The 25221-nt window shown below is 45.3% G+C and overlaps 2 protein-coding genes across 2 annotated transcripts; one reads left to right on the forward strand and one right to left on the reverse strand.

The window, feature by feature from the left end:
* Window positions 1-15555: 15555 nt before the first annotated feature.
* LOC124678762 lies at window positions 15556-16843 on the reverse strand. Its single transcript, XM_047214621.1, has one exon. It carries the CDS (start codon window positions 16663-16665, stop codon window positions 15556-15558), a length of 1110 nt encoding a protein of 369 aa, XP_047070577.1. The 5' UTR covers window positions 16666-16843.
* A 5556-nt stretch (window positions 16844-22399) lies between these two features.
* LOC124673176 (increased DNA methylation 1-like) lies at window positions 22400-23708 on the forward strand. The gene is made up of 5 exons (XM_047209302.1): window positions 22400-22520; window positions 22674-22986; window positions 23087-23173; window positions 23288-23387; window positions 23500-23708. Exons 1-5 carry the CDS (start codon window positions 22400-22402, stop codon window positions 23695-23697), a joined length of 819 nt encoding a protein of 272 aa, XP_047065258.1. The 3' UTR covers window positions 23698-23708.
* The last annotated feature ends 1513 nt before the right edge of the window (window positions 23709-25221 follow it).

Consider the following 25221-nt stretch of genomic DNA (forward strand, 5'->3'; position numbering starts at 1 on the left):
TTCACTCAAAACAGTAAGATAGTCGTCCATATTTGAACATTGTTGCATAAAATCGTAATTATAAAGGCTAACCTAATAACAACAAACTTAATGTAACTTTTCTATTGAGGTATTAAAATCCAGCTGATTAAACTAGTAGGAAGGAACTCAATATTTAGTGAATCTAAGGAAACAAGAAAAAGTAATTAGCATAAGTGTTGCATACCAAAGAAATATTACTCAGATTGAGATAGCCAACACTAAAAAAACAGTATGCCTAAGAAATTTCACTTCAGATACTAAAAGAGACTCGGAATGAAAAAAGTAACCATAATAGAAGGCCGTGAGCAACATATAACAGATCACAAGCAACAACAATTGGTCCCACCATGGTGGTGTCACAAGTGTGACCGTGTACACAAATATACCAACGAACATTGCCCAAACATACCTAAGGCAAAGACCTTAATCTATATCTCTTTACATGAAAAAGAAGACCTTCAACGGCAAAGGTACAAAACAGACAATGATACTATGACCAAACTTTGAAAACCGCAGCTGGAAGAGTAATTCTTCAATAAAGATGAACATCATGAAGTGATTTGCATAGTAGCGAGGGCAGAAGAAAATAACAGACATGTCACATATTCCAACGAATCGCAGGGGCATGAAGTGATGCTAATTTAAACAATTGTATATGTGACACTCACGTGTAGCAACACCACAAGGGCATCCATGGGGCACAAGAATGCAAGCAATGTACATCGGAACAAGCTAACATGCATATTACTTAACAACAAATCCATTATGTATTACATTATATAACAGAAAAACAACAAATTAAGATGCTCAATATTGTGATTCGAGAGTAGCAACTTAAAATATTGGCTACGAGAAAATAGAATGACAAAAATAGTTTTGCAAGAGATCATCCGCGTTGCCCAACCGAATGGGCAATAGAGACAACATAAAATGTAATATGTAGCAAAATGAACTTCAGAACACGAGGCAATAAAAGCAGCAAAACATGTTACATCCTAGTTGGGCCTGTGAGGACAAGTTCTGAACCACAATGACTAGAAGAAAAGATAGTCACTACAAATCAATTAGAAATATACAGTAGTACATCATTGATCTAGCTTACAACTCAGGAATAATATAATCTAAAGAATTAATTAGTATCATCATCTCACAATTGAGATGATAAATGCCTGCAAAGATGAGAAGCATAGATAGTTACCAAATTACTATCATCATCTCACCATCAAAATCTTAAGTGGTGCAATTAAATCCGCTGTAGCATTTTTGTTACACGAACTACAGACCAAATCAGTCTGACCCGGATTTAGCATAAGACAAACATCACATACAACAGCATCATCTTTGCATCAACAACAAAAATAGACAAAAAAAATGAGAGCACAACTTTGGTGGCTACCTTCTAGTACGAGTGGACATAGTTCTGGGTGACCTCCTGAACCTGACGCACATCCTAAACGTCACCACCTCCGCTTATCCTCATTGTCACAGTTAACTTGCAGCAAAATAAAACAATAATATGTGTTTGGCATAGAAGGTAGAATTGAACTGTGACGATGAGTCAAAAAATCACCATTATCACAAATTATCAAATAACGATTACTAAGAAGTTTCACTCTGATGAGTCTCCTCGATGAAATGATAAATGCATGCAAATATGAAAAGCACAGATAGGCACCAAATTAATATTATCATCCATTTGTGCAATCTTAAGTGGTACCATAAATAAGATTAGAAAAGACTTGATGTGGCTGCACTACCTTTCCATATTGAAGACGTCAAGCCTCACGGCATAATTCAGGGTCACTTTCTTTTCCTCTATTCTATGCATCCATTCTTGATCCTCTTCTTGGTTGCAACATAAAAAGGTTTTCTGGTAAGAAACTGCAAGCAAGAAGAACCTTATTAGAAAACATGAAAGTACATACATGCATATATGCCTTGCATATACATATCAAAAATGATATACAAGAAAGACCTTATTTCAAGAAGTATATCACTACTATCGCACGGAGCGGTGAACTCGCCGACATCTCACAGACTGCTTTGTACCCTCGCCGGCGACACCAAAGGTGGTTCTGTAAGGTAATCAACAATATGACAATATCAGGTTATCAATTACAAGATTTGAGAACCTAACAATAAATCACAGGGAAAGAACAGTAGATATTCATTATAATATTACTAGTCCCTCTGAACCATAGTTTCGTGGTTTTAGTTCAAATTTGATCAAAGTTGAACTAAAACCATAACACGTTAGACGAATTGGTGTAGATGATTTAAATTTGCGGCAAGATAAAAGGGTCCTCAGTCAATTATAGATAAGCTCAATTATAGTTTATTTATTTATTTCTTTCCAGGCTACAATGGTTTTCAATGTGAAACCAACTAGGCAAATTTGATCCTACCACCTTCTTAAGAAATCAGAACTCGGCAAAGCCCAGGTTTAGACCGGAACAAAACATTACTCATTCACCTAGGGTCACATGGGAAGTTGGTTATGTTGTGACCAAGAGATCATATACAAACCAGTAGAGGGTACTAAATAGGTTCTAATTTAGGAAATTTACTTTAATTTTGGTTAACATGAAAACCTATTATCTGAAAAACAAGGCACCTTCCTATTTATCGGGCAGTATCTAATAGGTTCCTGGCTTTTGGAACCTTATTGGTTGTGGCCAAGTCAGCTGACAACATAATCTTTCCAAAACCCCAAGTAAATGATCATTCATCTTTGACTATTTGGACATTGCTATATAAAATAAAGAAGGTTTTGTTGGCGACTTGATTTTCACTCAAAACAGTAAGATAGTCGTCCATATTTGAACAATGTTGTATAAATCATAATTATAAATGCTAACCTAATAACAACAAACTTAATGTAACTTTTCTACTGAGGTATTAACATCCAGCTGATTAAACTAGTAGGAAGGAACTCAATATTTAGCAAATCTAAGGAAACAAGAAAAAGTAATTAGCATAAGTGTTGCATACCAAAGAAACATTACTCAGATTGAGATAGCCAACACTAAAAAAAAGTATGCCTAAGAAATTTCACTTCAGATACTAAAGAGACTCGGAATGACAAAAGTAACCATAATAGAAGGCCATGAGCAACATATAACAGATCACAAGCAACATCAATTGGTTCCACCATGGCGGTGTCACAAGTGTGACCGTGTACACAAATGTACCAATGAACATTGACCAAACAAACCTAAGGCAAATACCTCAATCTATATCTCTTTACATGAAAAAGAAGACCTTCAACGACAAATGTACAAAACAGACAATGATACTATGACCAAACTTTGAAGACCGCAGATTCAACTTGAAGAGTAATTCTTCAATAAAGATGAACATCATGAAGTGATTTGCATAGTTAGCAGGGGCAGAAGAAAATAACAGACATGTCACATATTCCAACAAATCGCAAGGGCATGAAGTGATGCTAATTTACAAAATTGTCTATGTGACACTCACGGTAGCAACACCACAAGTGCATGCATGGGGAACAAGAGTGCAAGCAATGTACAATAGGACTGAACAAGTCAACAAGGCGGCACTAAACAAATTTGAGACATATATCATCGGAACAAGCTAACATGCATATTACTTAACAACAAATATATTATGTATTACCTAATATAACAGAAAACAACAAATTAAGATGCCCAATATTGTCGAGAGTAGCAACTTAAAATATTGGCTACGAGAAAATAGAACATCAAAAATAGTTTTGCAAGAGATCATCGACATTGCCCAACCGAATGGGAAACATGGACAGCATAAAATATAATATGTAGCAAAATGAACTTAACGCAGGCAATAAAAGCAGCAAAACATGTTACATTCTAGTTGGGCTTGTGAAGACAAGTTCTGAAACACAATGACTAGAAGAAAAGATAGTCACTATAAATCAGCTAGAAATATACAGTAGTACATCATTGATCTATCTTACAACTCATGAATAATATAATCCAAAGAATTAATTAGTATCATCATCTCACAATTGAGATGATAAATGCCTGCAAAGATGAGAAGCATAGATAGTTACCAAATTACTATCATCATCTCACCATCCAAATCTTAAGTGGTGCAATTAAATCTGCTATAGCTTTTCTGTTACACGAACTACGGACCAATGAGAGCACAACTTCGCATCAACAACAAAAATAGACACAAAAAAATGAGAGCACAACTTTGGTGGCTACCTTCTAGTACGAGTGGACGTAGTTCTGGACCTCCTGAACCTACCGCACATCCTAAACATCACCACCTCCGCTTATCCTCATCGTCATTGCCACTGCCACTACCACCAGTTAACTTGCAGCAAAATAAAACAATAATATGTGTTTGACATAGAAGGTAGAAATGAACTGCGACGATGAGTCAAAAAATCACCATTATCACAAATTATCAAATAACGATTACTAAGAAGTTTCACTCTGATGAGTCTCCTCAATGAAATGATAAATGCATGCAAATATGAGAAGCACAGATAGGCACCAAATTAATATTATCATCCATTTGTGCAATCTTAAGTGGTATTATCAAAATTTCTATCACAATTAATACAGGGGACTACATACTCCCTCCGGTCCGGTATTCTGGGCTTACTAGAAATTGCAGCGCGACCAAGGCAAAAAACGATCGGCTCCTCGTTTTATATGTATATCCACCAATCAGCTGGTTGTTTAGATCTATTAGTTAATAAGGATAGTTATTAAGGAGGGAAAGTGGGCAAGGAAGAGACGTTTGCATGCGCATGATTTCCATTTGCATGCGCATGAAGCGGTTTCTCACGGCATAGAAAAAAGGAGTGAGAGGCATCAGTGCGTTGGGAGTATTTCTAGGAGGTGAATAGTTAGGCAATTAATTAAATGTAGGCCTTATTTCCTGGGTGTTTTGGAACAAATAGTTTTTCACTAGGAGCCCTGAATACCGGACCGGAGGGAGTACCAAAAAAATCGCCCGAATTTAGCACAACAAAAACATCACGTGCAACAACATCATGTTAATTTGCACTGATGACATAGCAGCTAAAAAAAGATTGAGTAATAAGAAATAGCCATATCCAATTTTTTTGGATGAACTGATATAGATGATTGCATGATCAACTACGCTTCCAATAATAAGATTCTGAACATATCCCATTCATCCTAGTGATAACACTTGATAAATAACCACTCAGTAATTGTTATACTATCAACTTGTACTATTATACTATCAACATGTAAATTCACCTTGTGATAACCACTTGACAAATAAGATTCAATGAACTACACTTCCTAGGAGGCATGTAGCAAACTCTACCTTTCCAATAAAATGAAACGCAAAGATTCCTTTGCGTTTTCTCAAAAAATAACATAGCTATTGTACCCATAGTTGCAGAATGCAATATTCAGTAAAATAGAAATATGATAACCACTTGACAAATAAGATTCAATGAACTATACTTCCTAGGAGGCATGTAGCAAACTCTACCTTTCCAATAAAATGAAACGCAAAGATTCCTTTGCGTTTTCTCAAAAAAAATAACATAGCTATTGTACCCATAGTTGCAGAATGCAATATTCAATAAAACAGAAATATGCTACCCAACCATTTGTGACGAATAATCAACCAGAGAAAACAAGTTTATGTCCCCAGTACAAGTTAATACCTGTGGCTGACACTACCAAAAAAAAACATGTGGTCGGGGAAACCCCATATTTATTTATAAGACATGTCACATAATCAACATCAAAACAAGGCAAGAGAGATGGCAGGAAGGAAATCAAACAAACAGAGTTTCTTGTTAATGCATCGTTGCATAATATTTCCTGCTTCCGAACATGCACGTACCATGTCAATGTCGTCGTTCCTTTGACTCCATATACCCACACAAACAAATGAACCGAATAAGACTCCCACTTCTTGCCTACTGGGTGGTTCTGTATCTTGAACGGGGAGGAGAAAACAATATTTATACAATCAACATTACAAGATATAGTGGTCAGTACCATGTAGAACAATTAAATGTGTTCGTGGACAATAGAAAATTTCATATAGAATTTAAAAATATCTATACATGTATTGATGTTATTTTATGTCCACCTCTTCGTAAAATATGATCTATAAAGTGCATGATACCAATAATTTAAAAATATCTATCTATAAAGTGCATGCTGCCAAATGAAACAAGTATCCTTGCATATGTGTGCACATCCCAATAGGGAAAAGGAAACATTGTTTTGCAAGTATAATATGGAGGACGGGAGAGCTTACTGGCAGGAGCTTGATGGGCAGAGACGGCAGACAGAGCTCACCATCAGGAGCTTGTTGGGCAACACGAGCTTGGAGACGTGCCACCAGCAGTAGGATCTCAGATACGTGGCCAACAGCACCAGGAGCTTAGAGATATTGCCATCGACAGCCTCTCGGGGAGGTGGTCACCAGAAGACGTCGTCCTTCAGTAGCCTTGATACGACCACCATTCCACCATCTCTTCCTCCTTGCCTCACTGCCGCCATTCGTGTGGCGTAGCCCGCTGGCTGCGGGCGTCACCGACAAACTCGATTCTCGATCTCACTTGAGGGATAGTCATGCAGGATTTAAGAAAGAAGTCCTTCACGTTCTTAGTAAAAATGAGCACTAGCACCCCCACAAAATTAAACCATGTAAATAAAGCATACAAAACATAAACATTAGTTCAACAACATACATACAGGGGTCCCCAAGTTTTGATAATTCCAGACACACTTATATTAAAATAATACAAACCATCAAAGGTAAAGTAAAACTTGCACGCATATAGGTATAGCAAATAAGCAATTGGAAGCATACAAACAATTAAAAAAAACATAGCCACTTGATACGTAATTTTCCCCCACCAAAGTCGGCACCAATCCAATCTAACATGAGCAAATAAAGCCTAACACTATCACAACATAGATACACCATATCGATGTACATACAACTGTTCTAAATTTTTTCTCCTCCAAGAGTATAAATCTCCAAGAAAATTATCTATAAAAGCATTTACAGATATTGGGCACGACTCTGCCACACCTCGGTCAAGGCTCTAAAGGACTCTCGGTTAAAGTCCACAAGCGTATCCATGGGCAGCCACATCCTAGAACGACGAACATCCTCTGCATGAATAAATAAGCCATGTGTCAACGATACTAGAAAAAGAATTGCAAGCAAGTCATATCTTTGTCATCGGCTCGAGTTATTTTACATGAGAATAACATGTGTCGAAGATGTTATTCCTAGTATCTGTCATCATGTCGACCGCTTTACGGTGATTGGTAAGCATCGACAAGTTACCGGAATTGACTCTTTTGAGGTTGTAACGGCACAGGGGCAGGATTGCGACCTCGAGCGCCTGCAACCAACCAGGACAAAACATGGTTCAATTATTGCAAAAGTATCTTCGTAGCATAGTTCAGTTAAATTATAAATGCTCACATAGCAGATAACTCTCTTCTATTTGAAAATTTATGAACATATTCAGTGGGTTCAGCTTCGAAAAAGAAATTGAAAAAGTCTTTTTAGGAACTACCAATTGATAAGTAGTTGTGTCATTGCTTCTGGGCATGTACTTAACAAAAAAGTACCTAATAAATATTTTTTATCCTGGCAGAAGCTAAAAGCGCATTATTTTTTACAGTTCAGAATCTCCTAAAGGTAACTACCTGTACATAGTGAACTAATCTTCTACTTTATTGAGAAGGAACTGAACTTTCTAAGTTTCTGATGCCCATTGACAGTAGGTTGCAAGGATGATCAGGCCATGTACTCGAATCAAGCATAAAAATGGTAAGCAAATGCAGGGGTTGCGGCATATTTGCAGAGCCTCACTACATCCATGGGGTACAATAAACAAAAAAGGTGACAATAGGTTAGTGCACATCTCTATCAAATTTCAATAAAAAGGCTCCACCGGTGGCACTAGCTTTACTTAGTGTGTAGCCCTTACAACAAAACTGATAAGTAATCTCAATCTTCTTGGAGAGAAATCTGCTGATCCTGGAGAGAACTCTAGGGGAGCTAATGTGGATTGCTTGGTGGTGACCGTGGAACACTAGTTGAGTAGGTGACAGTGGTCTCTGTTCTGTTTGGGTTCCTGCCTTATGCATTTGTCTGAAGCTTGTTTTGTTTGGTGTTCGTTGAGGTGTCTCGGCTGGTGTCGAATTGATAGAAGCTGGATGATGCTACTTTCGGTTGCATTAATGAAATGGAATGGGGTGGGGAGGCTTTTCTGGAGAAAAAAACTTACAAGTAATTGCAGAGGTTGCCACACATTTGAGGAGCTTCAATGCATTAATAATCAGGTAAAGAGCTTATATTAGGTGACACTAGCTTACGTAGTGCATTGGCCTTTGTACCAAAACATTTCACTTAGTAACACCAAAATGAAGTCCTAACAAAGCTACCTTTGAACTTGCATTGAAGAAAACTTGTCTTGCTCTGGTTGAACAAGGCATAGAGAAATAAAATTCTCTGATTGAACAAGGCATGCAGAATTTTAAAAAAAATTACAACAGAGGATACAGTTCTGACCATTGACAGTAGCACTTGATGCACAACCTTGATGTTCAACTCCATGTAGATCCCACACTCCTATTCAATCTCCCACTTATCTCAGAGGCCGGCCTCTTTGTCTCCCCTCCACGTCTCTCCTCTTGTACCTCTCCTTGCACATCTCCATCTTCCTTCTGCCCTTGGTCGTCGTCTTCGCTAATTCCCGTTGTGCAGTTGTGACAACAGTTTCCGTTACTATATCCATCAATTCTCAAGTTCAAAAGCCAAGCACCCTGTCCGTCGATACACAATTATCAAGTCCAAACACTCATTCATTCGGTTGAGCTCTGCAACAAATGGTAGTATGAGGGATTTTACCGCGTAGAGTTGTTCCCTGATGCAGGTCTTCCCCTTGTGTGGCATGGTGGTGGTTATGTCCACATAAACCTGCAGCCACGGCCACTAAATTAGATGTCCAGGATGGGTTTTGCAAGAACACAAGCTAACAAGCAAAAAGAGCACGAACGAGTACACCATCAATTCTGAGCTGAAATAGTAACCACGTAGGAGCACAAAACCTTGTAAATTAGGATCCTGTCCTGAGTAGGGTCGAGTTGCCCTGCTGGGCTACCGTCGGGAATTTCACGGCGGGGCTGTAGGACATGTGCATCTGCTGGCAGGCGGCAGGCCTCGTCGTAGTCCCTGGAGCAGTCCGACGCCCTGCAGTACCGCAGATGACGAATTTACCATTCCCTAACGCGGCGTCAAAACAAGAACACACAGAGCAGCCGCATCGGAAGAAATTAACTGGGGAATAGTATTCTGGGGAGAGGAGGGCTCACAGGGTGTTGCCGTGTTGGATATCTCTGGCAGCAGTAGGCCGGGGCGCCGGCGGCAGCCGCAGCGGCGCAGCTACGTGAAGGTGACAACCAACTCCTCCTCCTTGCGTCTCTGCAGCGAGGTCCACGAAGCCGTGGAGGAGGTCCTGCTCCTCCAGCGCCGGATGATGCTGCTGCTTGTGCGGTTGTTGTGCCGTCGCACACGACTTCTACATCATGGCAGGGAGTGACGGGAGGCGCCATGGTGGCGGGTGTGGGTTCTCGACGCCGGCCTCTAGGGTTTGGACTTTGGAGGATGTGTGGGGAATCACGGGGAGGCGGAGGGGATTTGGTGGGTGGGAGGCGGCGAGGTAATTTCTGCGTGAACTTTGTCACTTTTGCAATCTCATTTTGGCTGCAGCCCGAAGACTCCGCCGTATCGACTCCTGGTACTCATAATACCTCCAAACGCTTCCCCTGCCACGTTAATGACGTTTTAATCACATTTCATTTTCTCGTGCCCCAATCAGTTCTGTTAATGGGGCATGCATCTAGTTTCCCATACTAGATTTTAGAGCTTAATATAATAATTAACAGCCATAAAGAGCGGATTTTTTTTATACCAAATACGGAGTAGTTGTCACGCAAAAGGAGCACCCTCATGTCCATGCATGCACTGCTAGGACTGGAATGCATGCACTGCTAGGACATAAATGCCAGCACTTTCACGTTGACAAAGCTCAAACATTTTTTTCCCATGCATGCAAGTACTATATGTGATGACAGGATCTGCATATGGTTCTATACTCTAAAATCACGTTGACAATCAACTTACTATGTAATTTCTGCGTGAACTTCATCACTCTTGCAATCTCATTTTGGCTGCAACCCGAAGACTCCGCCGTATAGACTCCTGGTATCAGAGCATCTCCAGTCAGCGTCCCCAAAGCGTCCCCCAAAGGGATTTGGGGGACGCCGGCCAAAAAAACGTCCCAGTCGCATGCCCCAAAGGCCGCTTCGCTCCGGACGTCCCTCAAATATTGTCCGGCGTCCCTAGCCCATCCCCTGTGTATAGAGTCTCCATCGGGGACGCCGGACACAGTTTTTACACTTGCTTTTTGTTTGGAGGTCGCGTTTGGGGGACGTGGCTAGGAAATGGACCTTCTCCAAACGAAAATTTCGTCCGGACGTCCCCAAACAAAAATTCGGCACTATTGCCGGACGTCGTTTGGGGGACGCGACTGGAGATGCTCTCATAATACTACTACTACGTAATTCCTCCAAACGCTTCCCCTGCCATGTTAATGACGCTTTAATCACATTTCCTTTTCTCGTGCCCCAATCAGCTCTGTTAATGGGGCATGCATCCGTAGTTTCCCATACTAGATTTTAGAGCATTAATAATATAATAATTAACAGCCATAAAGAGCGGATTTTTGGATTTCAAATGGTTGTCACGCAAAAGGAGCACCCTCATGTCCATGCATGCACTGCTAGGACCGGAATACATGCACTGCTAGGACAGAAATGCCAGCACTTTCACGTTGATAAAGCTGTTTGAATCAAACATTTTTTTCCCATGCATGCAAGTACTATATGTGATGACATGATCTGCATATGGTTCTATGCTCCTAATAAATAAACTCTTTTTTCTTGGGGTTGGAATATAAACAAACTTAAGAGAACAACTCGGGAACCATATGCTCGTGCCCCTAACAACCTAGAGAAAAGCGTAGGACTCCCCAAGGCGATGGCGCTGTCCACGAACATCGTTTCTTGCGCCGACAACGAGTTTGCCAGGTGGTGGTCGGTGCAGGACATTGGCGTTGTCGTCGATATACCCCACCTAGGAGGGGTACAATGACGGCGAATGGGCGGACAGCGGCCCCGTCTTGGACTGGAGCTTGTAGTACCATGTGAAGTGTACCATGGCTTCTAGGACCATGCGTGTTAGAAGTTGGGTCAGTTGAATTGAATTAGAAGTTTGACACTACATATAAGTCTAAAATCTTTCTGTGGTACCACCCCCCTCACGCAGATCCCGCAATGTTTACACCCTAGCTTCTCATCGGACGTGGGCATTCCATGTGACTTTTACTCCCTCCGTCCGCAAATAAGTGTATATCTAGGTTTTGTGTTTAGTCAAACTCTTTAAACTTTGACCAAATATATACGGAAAAGTAGTAACATTCATGACACTAATTTAGTATCCCGAGATTCGTTTTGAAATGTAGTTTCAAATTATACCAAAATCTCATTATATATGTTGCTACTTTTTTTTCCACGGTTGGTCAAAACTTAAAATGTTTGACTTAGTACAAACGCTAGAAGTACACTTATTTATGGACGGAAGGAGTATCTTTGTTCGTGTTAGAATATATCATATAAACATAACCAAATAAAAATTACGCTGAGTTCTAAAAAAAATGAGTCAGTTGCCTCTAAGTGGAAGTTTCGCATTAGGTCGAAGACCTTCTTGCACTATAGTCATGCTTGGGAAGCAGGCGCTATTGTATTTCTGGTTGTCAAGCAAGTGCAACTTCAAAAGGTGTGTATTGTCTTTTATTCTCTATACCACTCTTATATAAAACACTCTTATGCACCAAAATAGTTGCATAAAACGTGCCATTTCATGTGACGTCTCATCATCACGTTTTACCGGGTTTTTTTCCACATAAAGCTATTACCCATCGTTGCATGTGAAGTCTCGTCGTGGTAGTGGCGTGTTAGGATTGCGAGTTCCTAAAGTTCTATCCGTTATTGTTATTTTCACGAGCCTTAACTTGTACATACGAGTTTCGGTGAAGGCGATCCCCAAAACGTTGGAAAGCTCCCCAAAGTGTATGTGACTCCTACTTTTCACGATCTTTTTTTTGATTCGTCTCTTCTTTGTCGGATGTCATGGCGGGCCGAAAAATGTTGGCAGGGTGGTTGTGATGCTTCTGCATGAAGGTTAGGAATTCCTCCCGGGTTTTTTTCAAAATGGAGGAAATATCGCCTCAGACTTCCGCATCTAAATGATGCACACGACTTTTTATTAGATTATTCACAAACCTTACAAGAAACAATACAAAAGATCAACCTCGAAGCCACCTCACTAGACCTACAGTGGGATGAAGGGGGTGACAATACACCAACTCACATCATCCAAAAACCAAATGTCTTCCCAAACCGCCCAATAGCAGGTGAGAAGCACATCCAGTCAAGCAGACTCTTTGCGCACGCCAACGCATACGCCACAGAAGTTGCTACCGCCGTCTTCCTTGACTCCATCTTTAAGAGAGATCATCGCATTAACCTTGCAAGACCTACCGTCGATGCCACCATGACGCCAGATGGCTCCACAATCCTGCACGCATACATCATCCCGCATCCGTCGTCGATACCCTGCAGCACCATGCCACCAAGACTCAACGCCACAATGTGGTAGATGAATACCACTCCACCAACATCCGCCATCATCCAGCAACTGCTCCAAAAACGATGCCCCAAGAGGTAGAACGACGGAGGGCGCGCTGCCATCGTCCGATCCAGGAGACCCAGATATAGGGTTTCCCCGGAGAAGCACGAGTGTGTAGATGCAGGCTGCGGCAATGATGCCTCCAAGAAGGTTGCGACGTGTAGCGCCGCCATCGCCCGCCAAGACCGGAGTCGGAGCACGGTTTTCACCGGCAGCCGCGCATCCCCACCTCGCCGAGCGTAGTGCCGAGGCAAGCAAGATGGTGCCTCCTTGAGCCACCACCGCCATCCTTCGGTTGCCGTATCCGCAAAGGACACCATCGCGCCGCCGGCCGGCGGATCCGAGCCCGACGGCCCTAGATCGAACCCGCAACGAGCCGTCGCCGGCCCCCCACGCAGCCGTCGTCGAGCCACCCTTCCTCGCAGAAGTCGGCTGAGCAGCCACCACCACCCTTGACGCCACCCGCCCACGCCGCCCGGAGACGCGCAACCACCACCGTCGTTCGTCACGTCACCGCAGCAGGACACGCCCGAGCCGGCACACCATGGCCCCCGACGGACGGGCCACGCCCTGACCCGGAGGAGACATCCTGCGCCCCTCCACCCGAGCCCAAGGACGAGAGGACCTCGCCGCCGCCGACGCCGGCCGGGCTTTTCCAAGTCGCGCCCTCAGCCAGCGGCGAGGGAGGAGGGGTCCCGGCGGCCGACGCGATCTAGGGTTCCCCGGGTTGCCGCGCGAGGGCAACGCTAGAGGAGACCGTTTTTCGGTCAATTTTCCCGAATCCCTCCCGGTTGACCTCCTCGTTCGAGCCTTAGGACAATTTCTCCTTGGCGGAGTAGTTGTGATTCTTCTGCATCGAGATTGGGCATCGTCAAGTCCCTCGGGGTCCCAGACTGATTGTCGATGTGGATCTCTTCAACCTTGGGCTCGCACGATTGCTGGAGCATGTTGTCGACGATGACGCCAAGCTTGATGGTGGCAGAGTCGTGCCAACCGGATGGCCGGAGGCGAGGCGTGGTGTGATTACGTGAATGCTCAAATGCACCATGTATGTTGCGCGTGTACGTGATGACTTAACCCGTAACCTCTCCATGCATGTACGAGCTTGTGAGTATCTGTGGAAAAACCACAGGTAAATGCGTGCGCTATATACGGATGCGAGCGGGAAACAAAAAAATCTAAGGAAAATGAGCGGGAGCAGCCATAACCGCGGAAGAAAAAAAAAACCTACTAAATGAGAAACAATAAAAGAACGAAAGAAAAAAAGAACGCCTACTAATAATAATAGCCAGACCAAACGCCATCCATTCTCCTCTCCCCCGACTCGATTCCCTCACCCACCGTAACTAACTTCTATGGTGGCCGCCGCTCCTCCCTTCGCCGGCCACGGCGCCGCCCCGTCTTCCCCCCTGCCCCAGACCTCCTCCCATACGCCGTACCCAACTCCCTGTGACCCAGTTCCGGAATCTCCCGAGCTCCCCCGCATCAGATCGACAGGCGTCGCCCAAGACTCGCCGACGGGAGGAACGGCGCCGCTCAGACCATGGCGACGCGGCCGGCTGGCTCGCTGGCGCCCGCGTGCATCCATGCGCGCGGATCCATCGAACTGTCCGGACCGGGTCCCGCAGCTTGTCCAAGGTTCGTTGGGTGGTGCTCCACGCCGTGGATGTGTCGCCGGCCAGCAGGATACGCCGGCAGAGGCGGCCCGAGCAACTGTCGACCGCCGGCCACACGCTGCAAGGAGGGCGTTTCCTTGGAGGGGGGTAAGGTAACGGCGGTGGTGTTGGGTGTTCTCCGCCCGGGCCGCCCTCGCTCACGGGAGTCCTCCGCCGCTGAGGTTCTCGACGGCCGGCGTCTCTGCGGGAGGCGTCCTCCTCGTCCAGGAGGTCGTCCCCAAGCACCACCGGCCGGTGCTACCTCGACGCTGCCCTATGGCGCATCCAAAGGTCGATTTTTTGGGCTTTGTTCTTCTGCGTTATGCCTCCATTAGAGTCCTCTTTAGCACTAGTCTTAATTAGAGTCCTGTCGGTGTTAGGCTTAGTTAGCAGCCGCGGCTTAATCATAATTAGGCCTGCGTTAGAGTCCACTGAATCATTATGTATGCATGATGAAAGGGACGAGTGAATACTAATATACCACAAGGAATATGGATTTTTCCTACCAGCGTGTTCTGTTAATCCGTAACCTGAAAATCCTGATCTCTCGTCTGGAGGCCTATTGATGTCAGTAGTTGAGATGTACAAATACGCGTGTGTAGAAACATGAGAAAATGTCATGTATATGGTGTAATATGTGTCATACAGGGACATTCAATTGTGTTATCTATAGTTGGATTCAAACTGATTAACTCAACAGAGATGCATACAGTTTGTGCCCTATTTTGGTTCATTTGGAACATAACCATTTCAATTTTCTCAAAGAAATTGGTTGCACTGATCAAATATCTGCTTATAGAATCTGATGTTGGTACTATTGTTCTTTGAGAAAAAATGGATCTTAACAAAACTGGGCTTTACTAAGTAGGTTTGTAACTATTACTGCATTTGTCCGTGCATAGAAAATTCCATAATCCTAATACCAAAATTATAATTTCCAAAAGCAAATGTGCCTCTGCCAATTGGTGTACACAAATAATTGCTCAGGCTCCATAAAATTGCCAAGAGAAGCGGGCCTTTTCTTTCTTTATAGTGCCATATATCACAATATACATTACTGGAACATAGTTTGCATAAAACATGTCAAACAGGTTTACATCCAGAACACTACTGGAGAAAACGATTGGAGATGCTTAGACACTACATAGGAGTTGGTGTGGTGGCGCATGGTTTGCAGTTGTCCCTTACGATCATACTTAAGGCCAAACGTGCTCATCTGGAGCACACAACCATCACGGTCACCAAAGGCGTGCTTAAACTCCACTCCCTCGCGTTGCAAAAACTCCACAAGGCAGAAGTTGTTGTTGCCCATGTACGCGAGAGTGGCCCTTGCCGATTTCAGTCGCCTCTCCGGGACCTTGAAGAACTTCTCCCTGACCATCTTCCACTCCGGCTCCACGGTACTTGTGTTGCTGCGGGAGGGGACTTGACAGGAGCAAATGTACCCATCCTTACGAAGCCCAACCCATGCATCAAGCTCGCTGTCGAAGTAACCTTGGCCTTGGAAAGGCAGCGCCCATTCCCCATGGCACCTCCACTCAGAATTCTTGGTATCGAAGGAGAAGGTGCCACTGGGAAGATACGGATAGTGCCTTTCGCGCGCCGACATAAAAATAGTGTGCCCATCCGGGTGAAGCGCGTAGGAAGTAAATTGATCCTCCATGTCAAATGGTGGCGGTGAGGGCATGCTTTTCCAGGACCATCTCATGGTTGGACTAGGACACCACGGCTCATCGTTCTCCAATGGTGCCGACGACATGGCCTGGAAAAAGTGCTGCTCGTTGATATGGCGCCGTGTCAAAGCGTAGAGTGTACCACCAGCAGCCACAGCGATGGTGTCACAGGCAAGCAGTGAAAGCCGTAGGCGAGGGCCAATGGTGAGCCCTGCTGTCTCGGTGTCGTAGAGGAGGGCGGGAGTCTGTAGACAACGAGGGTTGGTGGCGATGAGGATGTTGCTGCCCAGGGCGGTGAAGCCCATATGAAGACCATGTACTGGTGCCGGTAACCGGAGGACAGCCTTGCCAGGGAACCCAACCTGCAGGTCGTCGGCGTAGGTGTATTGCAAAGCGTCAGCATCAATCTTGTAGATGCTGAAGCCCTTGTCCCAATCATCCAGCACAACGTAGAGGTGCTTCTTCGGCACGAGCCGCGGCCTTCTTACGGCGCGGTCGCCGTCGAGTTGCCAGTGCTGACGCTTAGACATTGCCTCCAAATTCAATCAGTATGCCTTCCCTGGCTGTGGATCTAAAGAGATACAATGTCTGATTTTGATTGCGACGGGGTAAACGAAACGACAACGAGGATCTTAGGGCCGCTAATCTCAGAATGAGGTGAGAGTCTTCCAGTCCCTCTCCTAGTTTATATGGCGAGCCGGCGGCCAAACTAATGGAGTCCGGAGACCGGCTCGGTTTGCAGATCCTGGAATCCGAGTCGGAGCTGAACCACCATGGGGAACACCCTAGAGGAGAGCCACAGACGAACTAGGATTGGGGTGGGTGGGGGGTGATGCGCTGATCTGAGAGTGAAATCAGGAGGGAAAAGAAAAATGGGTCACCTGGTCGCCGGAGCTGCCGAGCCGTGGTCGCCGGAGCCTCTCTGGCTCTCTCTCTCTATCGGGCGGGGTCGGTTCAGTTTTTTTTTTTAAGTGATCACCGGGGGAGCGAAAAGCTCCCGCCTGAATTTTCCATTTCATCAGAGATTGGGGTGGAACCCGGAGGTGGCGTTTTGGCTCATATGAGCAAATGCTCCTATTATACAAAATAATTAAAAAACAATTTTAAAAATGTCAAAAAATTCTGACATAATTTTTTTGTTGTACATCGTGACATTCTATGTTAGTGCACAAGTTTTCATGGAGAAAAAACATTTTATGTGGCGTGTACAAAAAAGACAAAAAAATGTCCCGTACGTAGTCGTGTCATAGCATCAAAATTTGTCTTTTTTACTGGAGCCACAAATTTTTATAGCTTTTTTTTGAAAACTTGTGTACGAACATAAAATGTGTAGATGTACATGAAAAATTTTAGTTTAGAATTTTTTGACACTTCGAAATGTTGATTCACACAATGAGAGCAAATGCTCATATGAGCAAAGTGAATATCCCGTGGAACCCCCATTTTTTGTGGTGAGGGCATCTCCACCGGCGCGACGCATTTCGGACGCCCAAAGCGTCTCCCCGCGGACATATTTTGTCCGCTTTTCCGTTTGCGTCTGGGTGTGCTCCCACCGGGACGGCCCATTTTTTTGAATTGGTACATAGTAGAAACATTGAAAGTAGTACATAAAAATGCATAAAAACTATACAAAGTAGATCTATAGGCCTAGACTACTTGCTTCCTGACGGGCCGGCACCGTCGTTGCGTCGCTCCGTCGCGCCGCTTCTCCGCCGCCTCCCGCGCGGCCGCAATGGCTCGGTGCGTCGCCGCGTCCTCTTGCGAGCGCACTGCTCCAGCCTCGCGTTGGCGGCCTCGTCCTTGAGCGTCTCGAAAGACTCGACGAGGGCCCGCTGCTCCGCCGCCTTCTCCTCCGGCGTCGGCGCATCAGGGTCATCGGATGACCAAGAAATCTCCGAGTCAGAGTCCTCGGCTGCAGCGGCGGCCGCCAGCCACGCTGTTCCGGCTCGGCGTCGACAGCCGCATGGGCCGCCCGCTCCTCCTCTGCTTCCTTCTCCACTTCAGCCAGGTCCGCGGCGTCCCTGACCGGGTGGAGGAGGTCGGTGCTGTCGTCAGAGTCGAACCCTTCGTCGGAGCTCGAGGCCGGGGGAGGTGGAGTGGGAGGTGAAGGTGGAGGTGGAGGCGCGGCAGCCTGGCCGCGTCCGGCGCTGCTCATGGTGGATCTGCTTGAGAGGAAGCGGCGCTACGGCAGCGGCGGCTAGGGTTTGTGGGGGAGGAGATGAGATGCTCGCGCCCCTGTATATATAGCGCGGAGGCAGGGCGACGGCCGCGCCACGCGTGGCATCGCCATTTACTACGTGCGCTGAGGTAGGCGACGGCCGCGCGCCACGCGAGGCATCGCCATTAACGCGGCCGCAGACTGCCGAAGCGACGCCTCGGTGCCAGTACTGGCGGAGAAGACGCATCGACGCTGCGCACGCTCGCGGAAGCCGAGGCATGCCATTAACGCGGCCCTGCAAAGGCTGCAGCGCGCCGCCCGGAAGTAATGCCGCGGAAGACGAAGCGAGTTGTGCCGCCGCGGAGGGGCCCGTGCGAGGACCGAGCGGACATTTTCCGCGACCGCCGAACGTCCGCGGAGACGCAAACCTGGCGCATATTTGGGCCAGGTTTGAGTCTCCGCGGACGGCCCGGTCACTTTACGTCGCCCCGCTGGAACAGGCCCCAGACGCATTTCCGGTCACGGCGGACGAAAACGGACGCTTAGCGACCGTTTGCGTCGCGCCGCTGGAGATGCCCTGACAACAGATTTACACGGGGGAGGGAGACATCACTCAACGCAAACTTGAGGGAGTGAGCTCAATACAGGGACGAAACCAAGAGGGGAGATCATGGTCGTTCGGGGAGAAAGCAGGTGAGCCATAGGTCGACTTCATATCAGAGATAAATTTCCTGGATTGGCATTTTAGATTCATGCTACTGCCAGCAACGTATGCGAATCTGTTTTCATTTCCGTGATGCAAATTAGCTGGTCATGGGATTCCTGAGGAAAAAAGACCAAGAGAAGTTGTAGCCTGAAAATTGAAGATGCCATGCTCAACTTTAATTAAAGGGCAGCAACCTTCCTTTTGCATTTCGAGAATGGACCATGAAACAGTTTGTTGGCATAATTTGTGTATTCATCTTTGAGTTTATTTGATTGTTGAGATGCACATTTTATTTTGTAACCTTTCATGTTTTTCTTGCATGTATTCAGGGGAAGACTGTCGAAGTTGGTAGAGCCCACTTCGGCACTCCTCTTTCAGGGGATGAGGCTGGGTTGGACGCGACTGATGAGGTGAAGCTGCTCGCCCCCAAGGCACACCGTGGCGACGTAGTCGCCGGCTTCTAGGAACTCGTCGACATTGGCACCGAAAGGTTGAAATTCTTTCTTTTGTCGCGCTCAAATCGGTTGATGCCATGGCATTCTATACAGTTTTGTGCTGCGTGTTGTCTCCAAATGCGAGCAGATTGTTCGATTTTGATGCTTCATTTGTGTTTTGAAAAGAGGTCCCAATCAGCAGGTTACTGCTGGGTTTTGGGCGGAACAAAAATGTTGAAATATCTTATTTGTGTTTATTTGGAGCTATTACTTTGCGCGGTACAACTCTAATTATTAATACCAGCAGTATTCTTCTGTCCAACTGAGAAGAGCGACATTATTTATGGTGGGTTTTGTCTCGGCTGGGCTGTGGGCAGAATGCTGGCTAGATTGCTGATGCTTTACATAGGAAGAAATGTGTTTCTAGTCTGGGCTTCGTTATGTTGGCTTACTGATTGATGTTGCTGATCTGAAGTAGATGTCCAAAGTGTCATGTTTTAGCTCTTTTCCGTAGATGACTTGCTGATTTTCTGGAGTAAAATCAGTGTTTGTTTTTTGTTGGCCTGACCATGCTTTGTTCTTGCTGAAGGATAACTGACGAGGAGGACAAAACGGCGACAGCGGTTGGTTTCGTGTTGGACTCGATGTAGTTATGTAAGATTCTGGTTCCTCATTTCTGCGATTTCTTAGTCTGGTGTACATAGATGATGGTGTAGCATCTGTACATGCTCATAGCTGGTTTGGATTCTCCAGATTATTGTCCGAGTAAATGATAGTAGTGTCTTGCGTTACTTGAAGGATTACCCATGCTAAGAAATTCAACCGGGGCTTTTATTTCTCCAGATTTGTTTCTACATTTTGAAATGGACATGAACCAGTTTCCTTGGGAAAGTATGTGTATTCATCTTTGAGATTATTTGATTGTTGAGATGCACATTTTATTTTGTACCTTTCATGTTTTGATACTTCTTCTTTGCATGTATTGAGGGGAAGAATGTCGTAGTTGGTAGAGACCACTTTTGGCACTTCTCGTTGACGTATTAGAGTGATATACTTGTTAGTTTTTTTTATATATTTTTCCATGAGACTTATGGTTTTCTGGATTTATCATCATTGTGATGGCATGACTATTGTTTGGGCTGTACAAAACTTGTACAGTAGCTTCTTGTGTTCCTGCTGATTATGGTCTGGTAATGACTAAGGTTCATGGGTAATTTTCCGTACATGATATTAAGGATTTTCAAATTGTGCTGATATGTGTTGCTCCACATTTTCAAATTTGTAATGATGAGGCTGGGTTGGACTCGTCTACTTGGTGTGCATGAGATGAAGCTGCTCGCCCGCAAGGCCCATCACGGCGACCTGGTCGCCGGCGTCTAGGAACTCATGGACAATTGCACCGAAAGGTCGAAATTCTTTCTTTTGTCGCGCTCAAAACAGTTGCTGTCATGCCATTCTATGCAGTTTGTGTGTGTTGTCTGCAAAGGCTAGCAGATTGTTCGATTTTTGATGCTACATTTGTGTTTTTTATAAAGCGGTCCCAGTCAGCCGGTTAGTGTTGGGTTTTCTTGTTTCTTTATTGTGGAGTAAGAGCATCTCCATCGGCGCCCTCCATAGCGGCCTCAATAGCGATTTAGGCCGGGAGCGAAAATGGGCTCACACCAGCGCGTCCAAACGGCATCGGCTAGTTTTCGAACCCAATAGAAGCGCCGGTAGCTCCGTGCCGATCCCTTGGCCAAGGGCGCGAATCGGGCTCTCGCGGAACGACGGTTTTCGCGGGTGGGGCGTCTTGTCAGTGAGATTACACGGCGGTTCACATCCACGATGAGGCGAGGCGCGCGTCCCTACTCCGGCCCGTCGGACGACGGGGTCGGGCTGCCGCCCCCGCATCAGAGAGGAGGACGCCGCGGCCTCGTCACCACTTTCGCCGGTGAAAAAGAAATGGTGGAAGAAGGAGGCCAAGGCGCATGCGGCCCTCCGTGGCGACGGCGATGGTTCATGGTCGGCCGCTCCGTCGACGAAGACTACCGGCACATTACGTTGGACCCGCGGTAGGCGGCGGTGTGGTCCGCCAGGGACCACAGCGCCAACTACGTCGACCTGGCCGGACCATCGGAGCTGCCGGCGCGAAAGGAGGAGAAGGGCGACGAGGATGACAGCTGGTCCTTCGGGGCATCCAGCGACGGCGACGACGACGACCTGGACTTTAGCGCCTTCGACTCCCAACGCTGCTAGATGTTTTTTTTTAGTTTTTTAGTTTGAATTCGTATTAAATTGTACAAATTTCGTTCGAACTTCATATGAATATCGTTTTCAAAATTTGAATTTAACTTTCTAAATCTATCTGGGTATTCGTATGGGGCGCGCCGGTGTGGGAGCAGCATCTCCAAATAGAGGGATGCTCTGTCGGCGCCTATTTGGGATCGCCGGTGTAGATGGTCTATTTTGTGACGCTCAAGGAACTTAAATTTGCTTTTATGTGTACAAGATACAAGTGGATAGGCTGGTTGGATACTGAACGGCAGCAGTCAGTCATGCACTGCATTGGGAGGTCTCGGTACTAGTAGTACAAGGATTAATTAGGTGCCTCGAGCAGATGTAGATCCGTGCTTTTCTTGTTTCGAGAGGGCGAAGAAGAACAAAGGAAGCATCGAGCGTTCAAATTAAGGGTCAATCATTGGGGACGGCGTGGTGTTGAATCCGCAGCGAGCAAATGAAATTTTTAGGGGAAAAAAAAGGAGGTTCCAGCAAAATCATCGTGCGCGTTCCCAAGGACTCGACTCAATCAAGCGAGCAAAACCCGCCCGCACGCACGCGCGCACCGGACTCCGAAGCGATTACTGCGTCAACAGAAACGACCCATCGAAGCGGCCCATGTCGTGCAGCCGAGTCCGACACGTCTTCGCTCATCAAAAACAAATGGTGGGCTGCTGACCTGCCGCTTCCCGCGGGTTGCGTGGGCCTTGATGCCACCCCGCAGGGGGAATGGTTCTGCAGGTGCCATTTGCGACTCTGGCGAGTTGGAGCCCGCCCCCGACGAGTTCACCGACAACACAGTGATCTGCTGCGACCAGTGCGAACGCGAGTGTAAGTACAAAATTATTGTCACATCCCACATTATGCTTACAATCTACTACTACTGTCACTGCGAGTCTTAAGGAGTACTAGTAAGTACATTTTTTCATCCCAAATTATTCTAAGAATCTACCACTGACATTATACATGCTTGTTCATCTGCAGATCACGTCAGCTGCATCAGGAGCAGAGGCGACCAGCTCGAGAGCTGCCCGGAAGGGCCATGGCTCTGCAGCCAGGACTGTTCAAACATATTCCAGCGTCTGCAAGGGCTCGTTGGCAGATCGATCGCTACCTCAGTGGAGGGCCTGTCGTTCACACTCTTCAGATCATCCAAGCTCCCCGAGGAGGAGGCCATGGCTGCCGAAGAGCACGGGAGGCTGCGTATGGCGTTCGACGTGCTCCACGAGTGCTTCGTCACCCTCATCGAGCCGCCGACGCAGAGCGACCTCAGCCACGACATCGTCTTCAACAGAGAGTAATGATCAAGCCTTTCTCTTCTCCAGTATCTTTGTTGATCTCCTTTGGAGAACAGGAATCTCTTGCTAACAGGCTATGTGGTTGGTACGGCGGTGCAGATCATGGCTGAGACGGCTGAATTTCCGGGGATTCTACGTGGTGGGCATCGAGAAAGGCGGCGAGCTGATAACCGCGGGCACTCTGAGGTACTACTACTCCCAGTGCTTGATCACTCTTCTCATGTACTACCTGAATTTCCTTTTTTGCCTTGCAAATGCTGAACATCAAAATCATCCTTGCTGTACGGTTTTGTTGTGCAGAGTGTATGGCGACAAGGTTGCAGAGCTGCCGCTTGTTGGGACCCGGTTCGCGCATCGCCGGCAAGGAATGTGCCACCTTCTGATGAACAATCTCGAGAAGGTACGTCTGAAGGCTGTATAGATCTGTGCTCTGCTTGCTTGCTCCAGACATTGTCTTTTCCTGATCAGATCACTGAACTGAGCATTAGTGTTGGTTATTGGTGTGCTTGCAGTTGCTTGGTGAGTTGGGGGTGGAGAGGCTTGTGCTGCCTGCAGTGCCTGAGCTTCTGCAGACGTGGACGGAATCCTTTGGATTTCAAGTGATGAGCCAGCCTGACAAGCTGGAGATTGCAGAGCACACCATCCTGTGCTTTCAAGGAACCACAATGTGCCACAAGTTCATCAACAAGGCGGCGGTTCCACAAAGATGAAACATCCTGCTTCCCTGTAGAAATCAAGCAGACAAGTTCAGAGTTGAGATTTCATCAGTCATCCTGCTCATATTTGTGAGGGTAAACTAACAGACTGGCTGAACATTTGTTTGTATGCACGATGATTCCATTGACGATGTAGGATGTTAACAAAAATGGAAAATTATATTTTATTGTGTCCCGTGACAATTGGAGTAATTTGGAATTGTTGTTCCATTTGCTTCTTTTTGCATAAAGGTAGATCATTGAAGGTACTCGTGCATACAGTTTATTAAAATGGAAAAGCATTTCTTTGCAACGACCGATAAAATTATCTGCTGAAAACAGAGTATATATGGACAACAAGGAACCAGACCCTAAAGAAATGTATTCCGATATAAATAAAAGATATTCCATCCTGATGACGATCGTACATAACATCAAGTTGATAACAAAGAATATAACAGAGGCTCATGCTCATAAAAGCTTCATTTACATAGGCTCTGGGAAATATAGGACGCAGTCCAAAGAAAAAAGATGCTTCCTGGTCTTCAGTTCATTGGAACTAATTCATGCGAAAAACTTGGCATTGCTGTTCCATTTGCTTTTCTTTGCCTAAAGGCAATTCTAAGAACAAGACAGTGTCATTGAATCTCAAGTTGTCTGTCTATAAAGGTTATAAACTAATCGGGCTACAAATGCAACAATGTTGGAAAGCTTGGGTTCCTGTAATATCCCAGGTAATGGGGTTACAAAAATAGAGGAAACAGATGTGTGCATTGCATTCATGCATAGAAAATCTGGGGAATTTTCGCGTTTTTGTTTAAAACCATCAAAGTGATCGAGGTTTCTTACATCGAGGGAATTAAGTTAGTCATCGATGTGGGTGTGACAAATTTCGACATGACCTTTGTGAATTCATGTGTTTTGGGGAGAACAAATTTGAATCCAAATCAAATATGGTAATATGAATTCAAATAAGATATTGGGTTGAAATTTGAATTCTAGATTATAATATGAAATACAATATATAAGAGTTAACACATTTGATAATTCAAAGTAGATAAATAATTTGAATCTTATTACAATTATCATAATTCAATTATTTACAAGCTACAAAAGAAATAGAAGATTACAAAGAAACAAAAAGAATCCCTAAATCTAATCTTGATATTCTTGTTCTACTTTTCCCCGCAAAACAAACAACAAAGACAAAGAAGATAATTTTGTTATGATTAAAATGTTGCCATCATCAAAGATGAGGCATCTTAATGTTTTAGAACTCAACTAGTAGACATTAGGAACTTGTCCTAATATCTAAGTGTCAGCTAGAGGGATCAATCTGTAAGCCACTTCGGATTATGGATCATCTTTGTATCATAAAAAGGGGCAAATGGATCATTAGGATCACGGGGCAACAAGGACAAGAGGCAACATTAAGATCCGATTCTATTAGGCGTCAAGGCAAATAATTAATCCCTCTAACTTAGTCAAGTTCTTGTTTTAAGAAAACCCACCAATTATTTTAAATGGATCATCTTTGAC

The sequence above is a fragment of the Lolium rigidum genome, chromosome 7 (genome assembly GCF_022539505.1).
Source record: "Lolium rigidum isolate FL_2022 chromosome 7, APGP_CSIRO_Lrig_0.1, whole genome shotgun sequence".
In the NCBI taxonomy this organism is placed as follows: domain Eukaryota; kingdom Viridiplantae; phylum Streptophyta; class Magnoliopsida; order Poales; family Poaceae; genus Lolium; species Lolium rigidum.

What these genes read in the sequence shown, in the direction of transcription:
- LOC124678762 (XM_047214621.1), bottom strand. Translation starts at nt 16,665, where the DNA reads ATGTCTAAGCGTCAGCACTGGCAACTCGACGGCGACCGCGCCGTAAGA.
- LOC124673176 (XM_047209302.1), top strand. Translation starts at nt 22,400, where the DNA reads ATGCCACCCCGCAGGGGGAATGGTTCTGCAGGTGCCATTTGCGACTCT. An exon ending in CGACCAGTGCGAACGCGAGT is followed by an intron (nt 22,521 to 22,673) that starts GTAAGTACAAAA and finishes GTTCATCTGCAG; the next exon opens with ATCACGTCAGCTGCATCAGG. An exon ending in TGATGAACAATCTCGAGAAG is followed by an intron (nt 23,388 to 23,499) that starts GTACGTCTGAAG and finishes GTGTGCTTGCAG; the next exon opens with TTGCTTGGTGAGTTGGGGGT.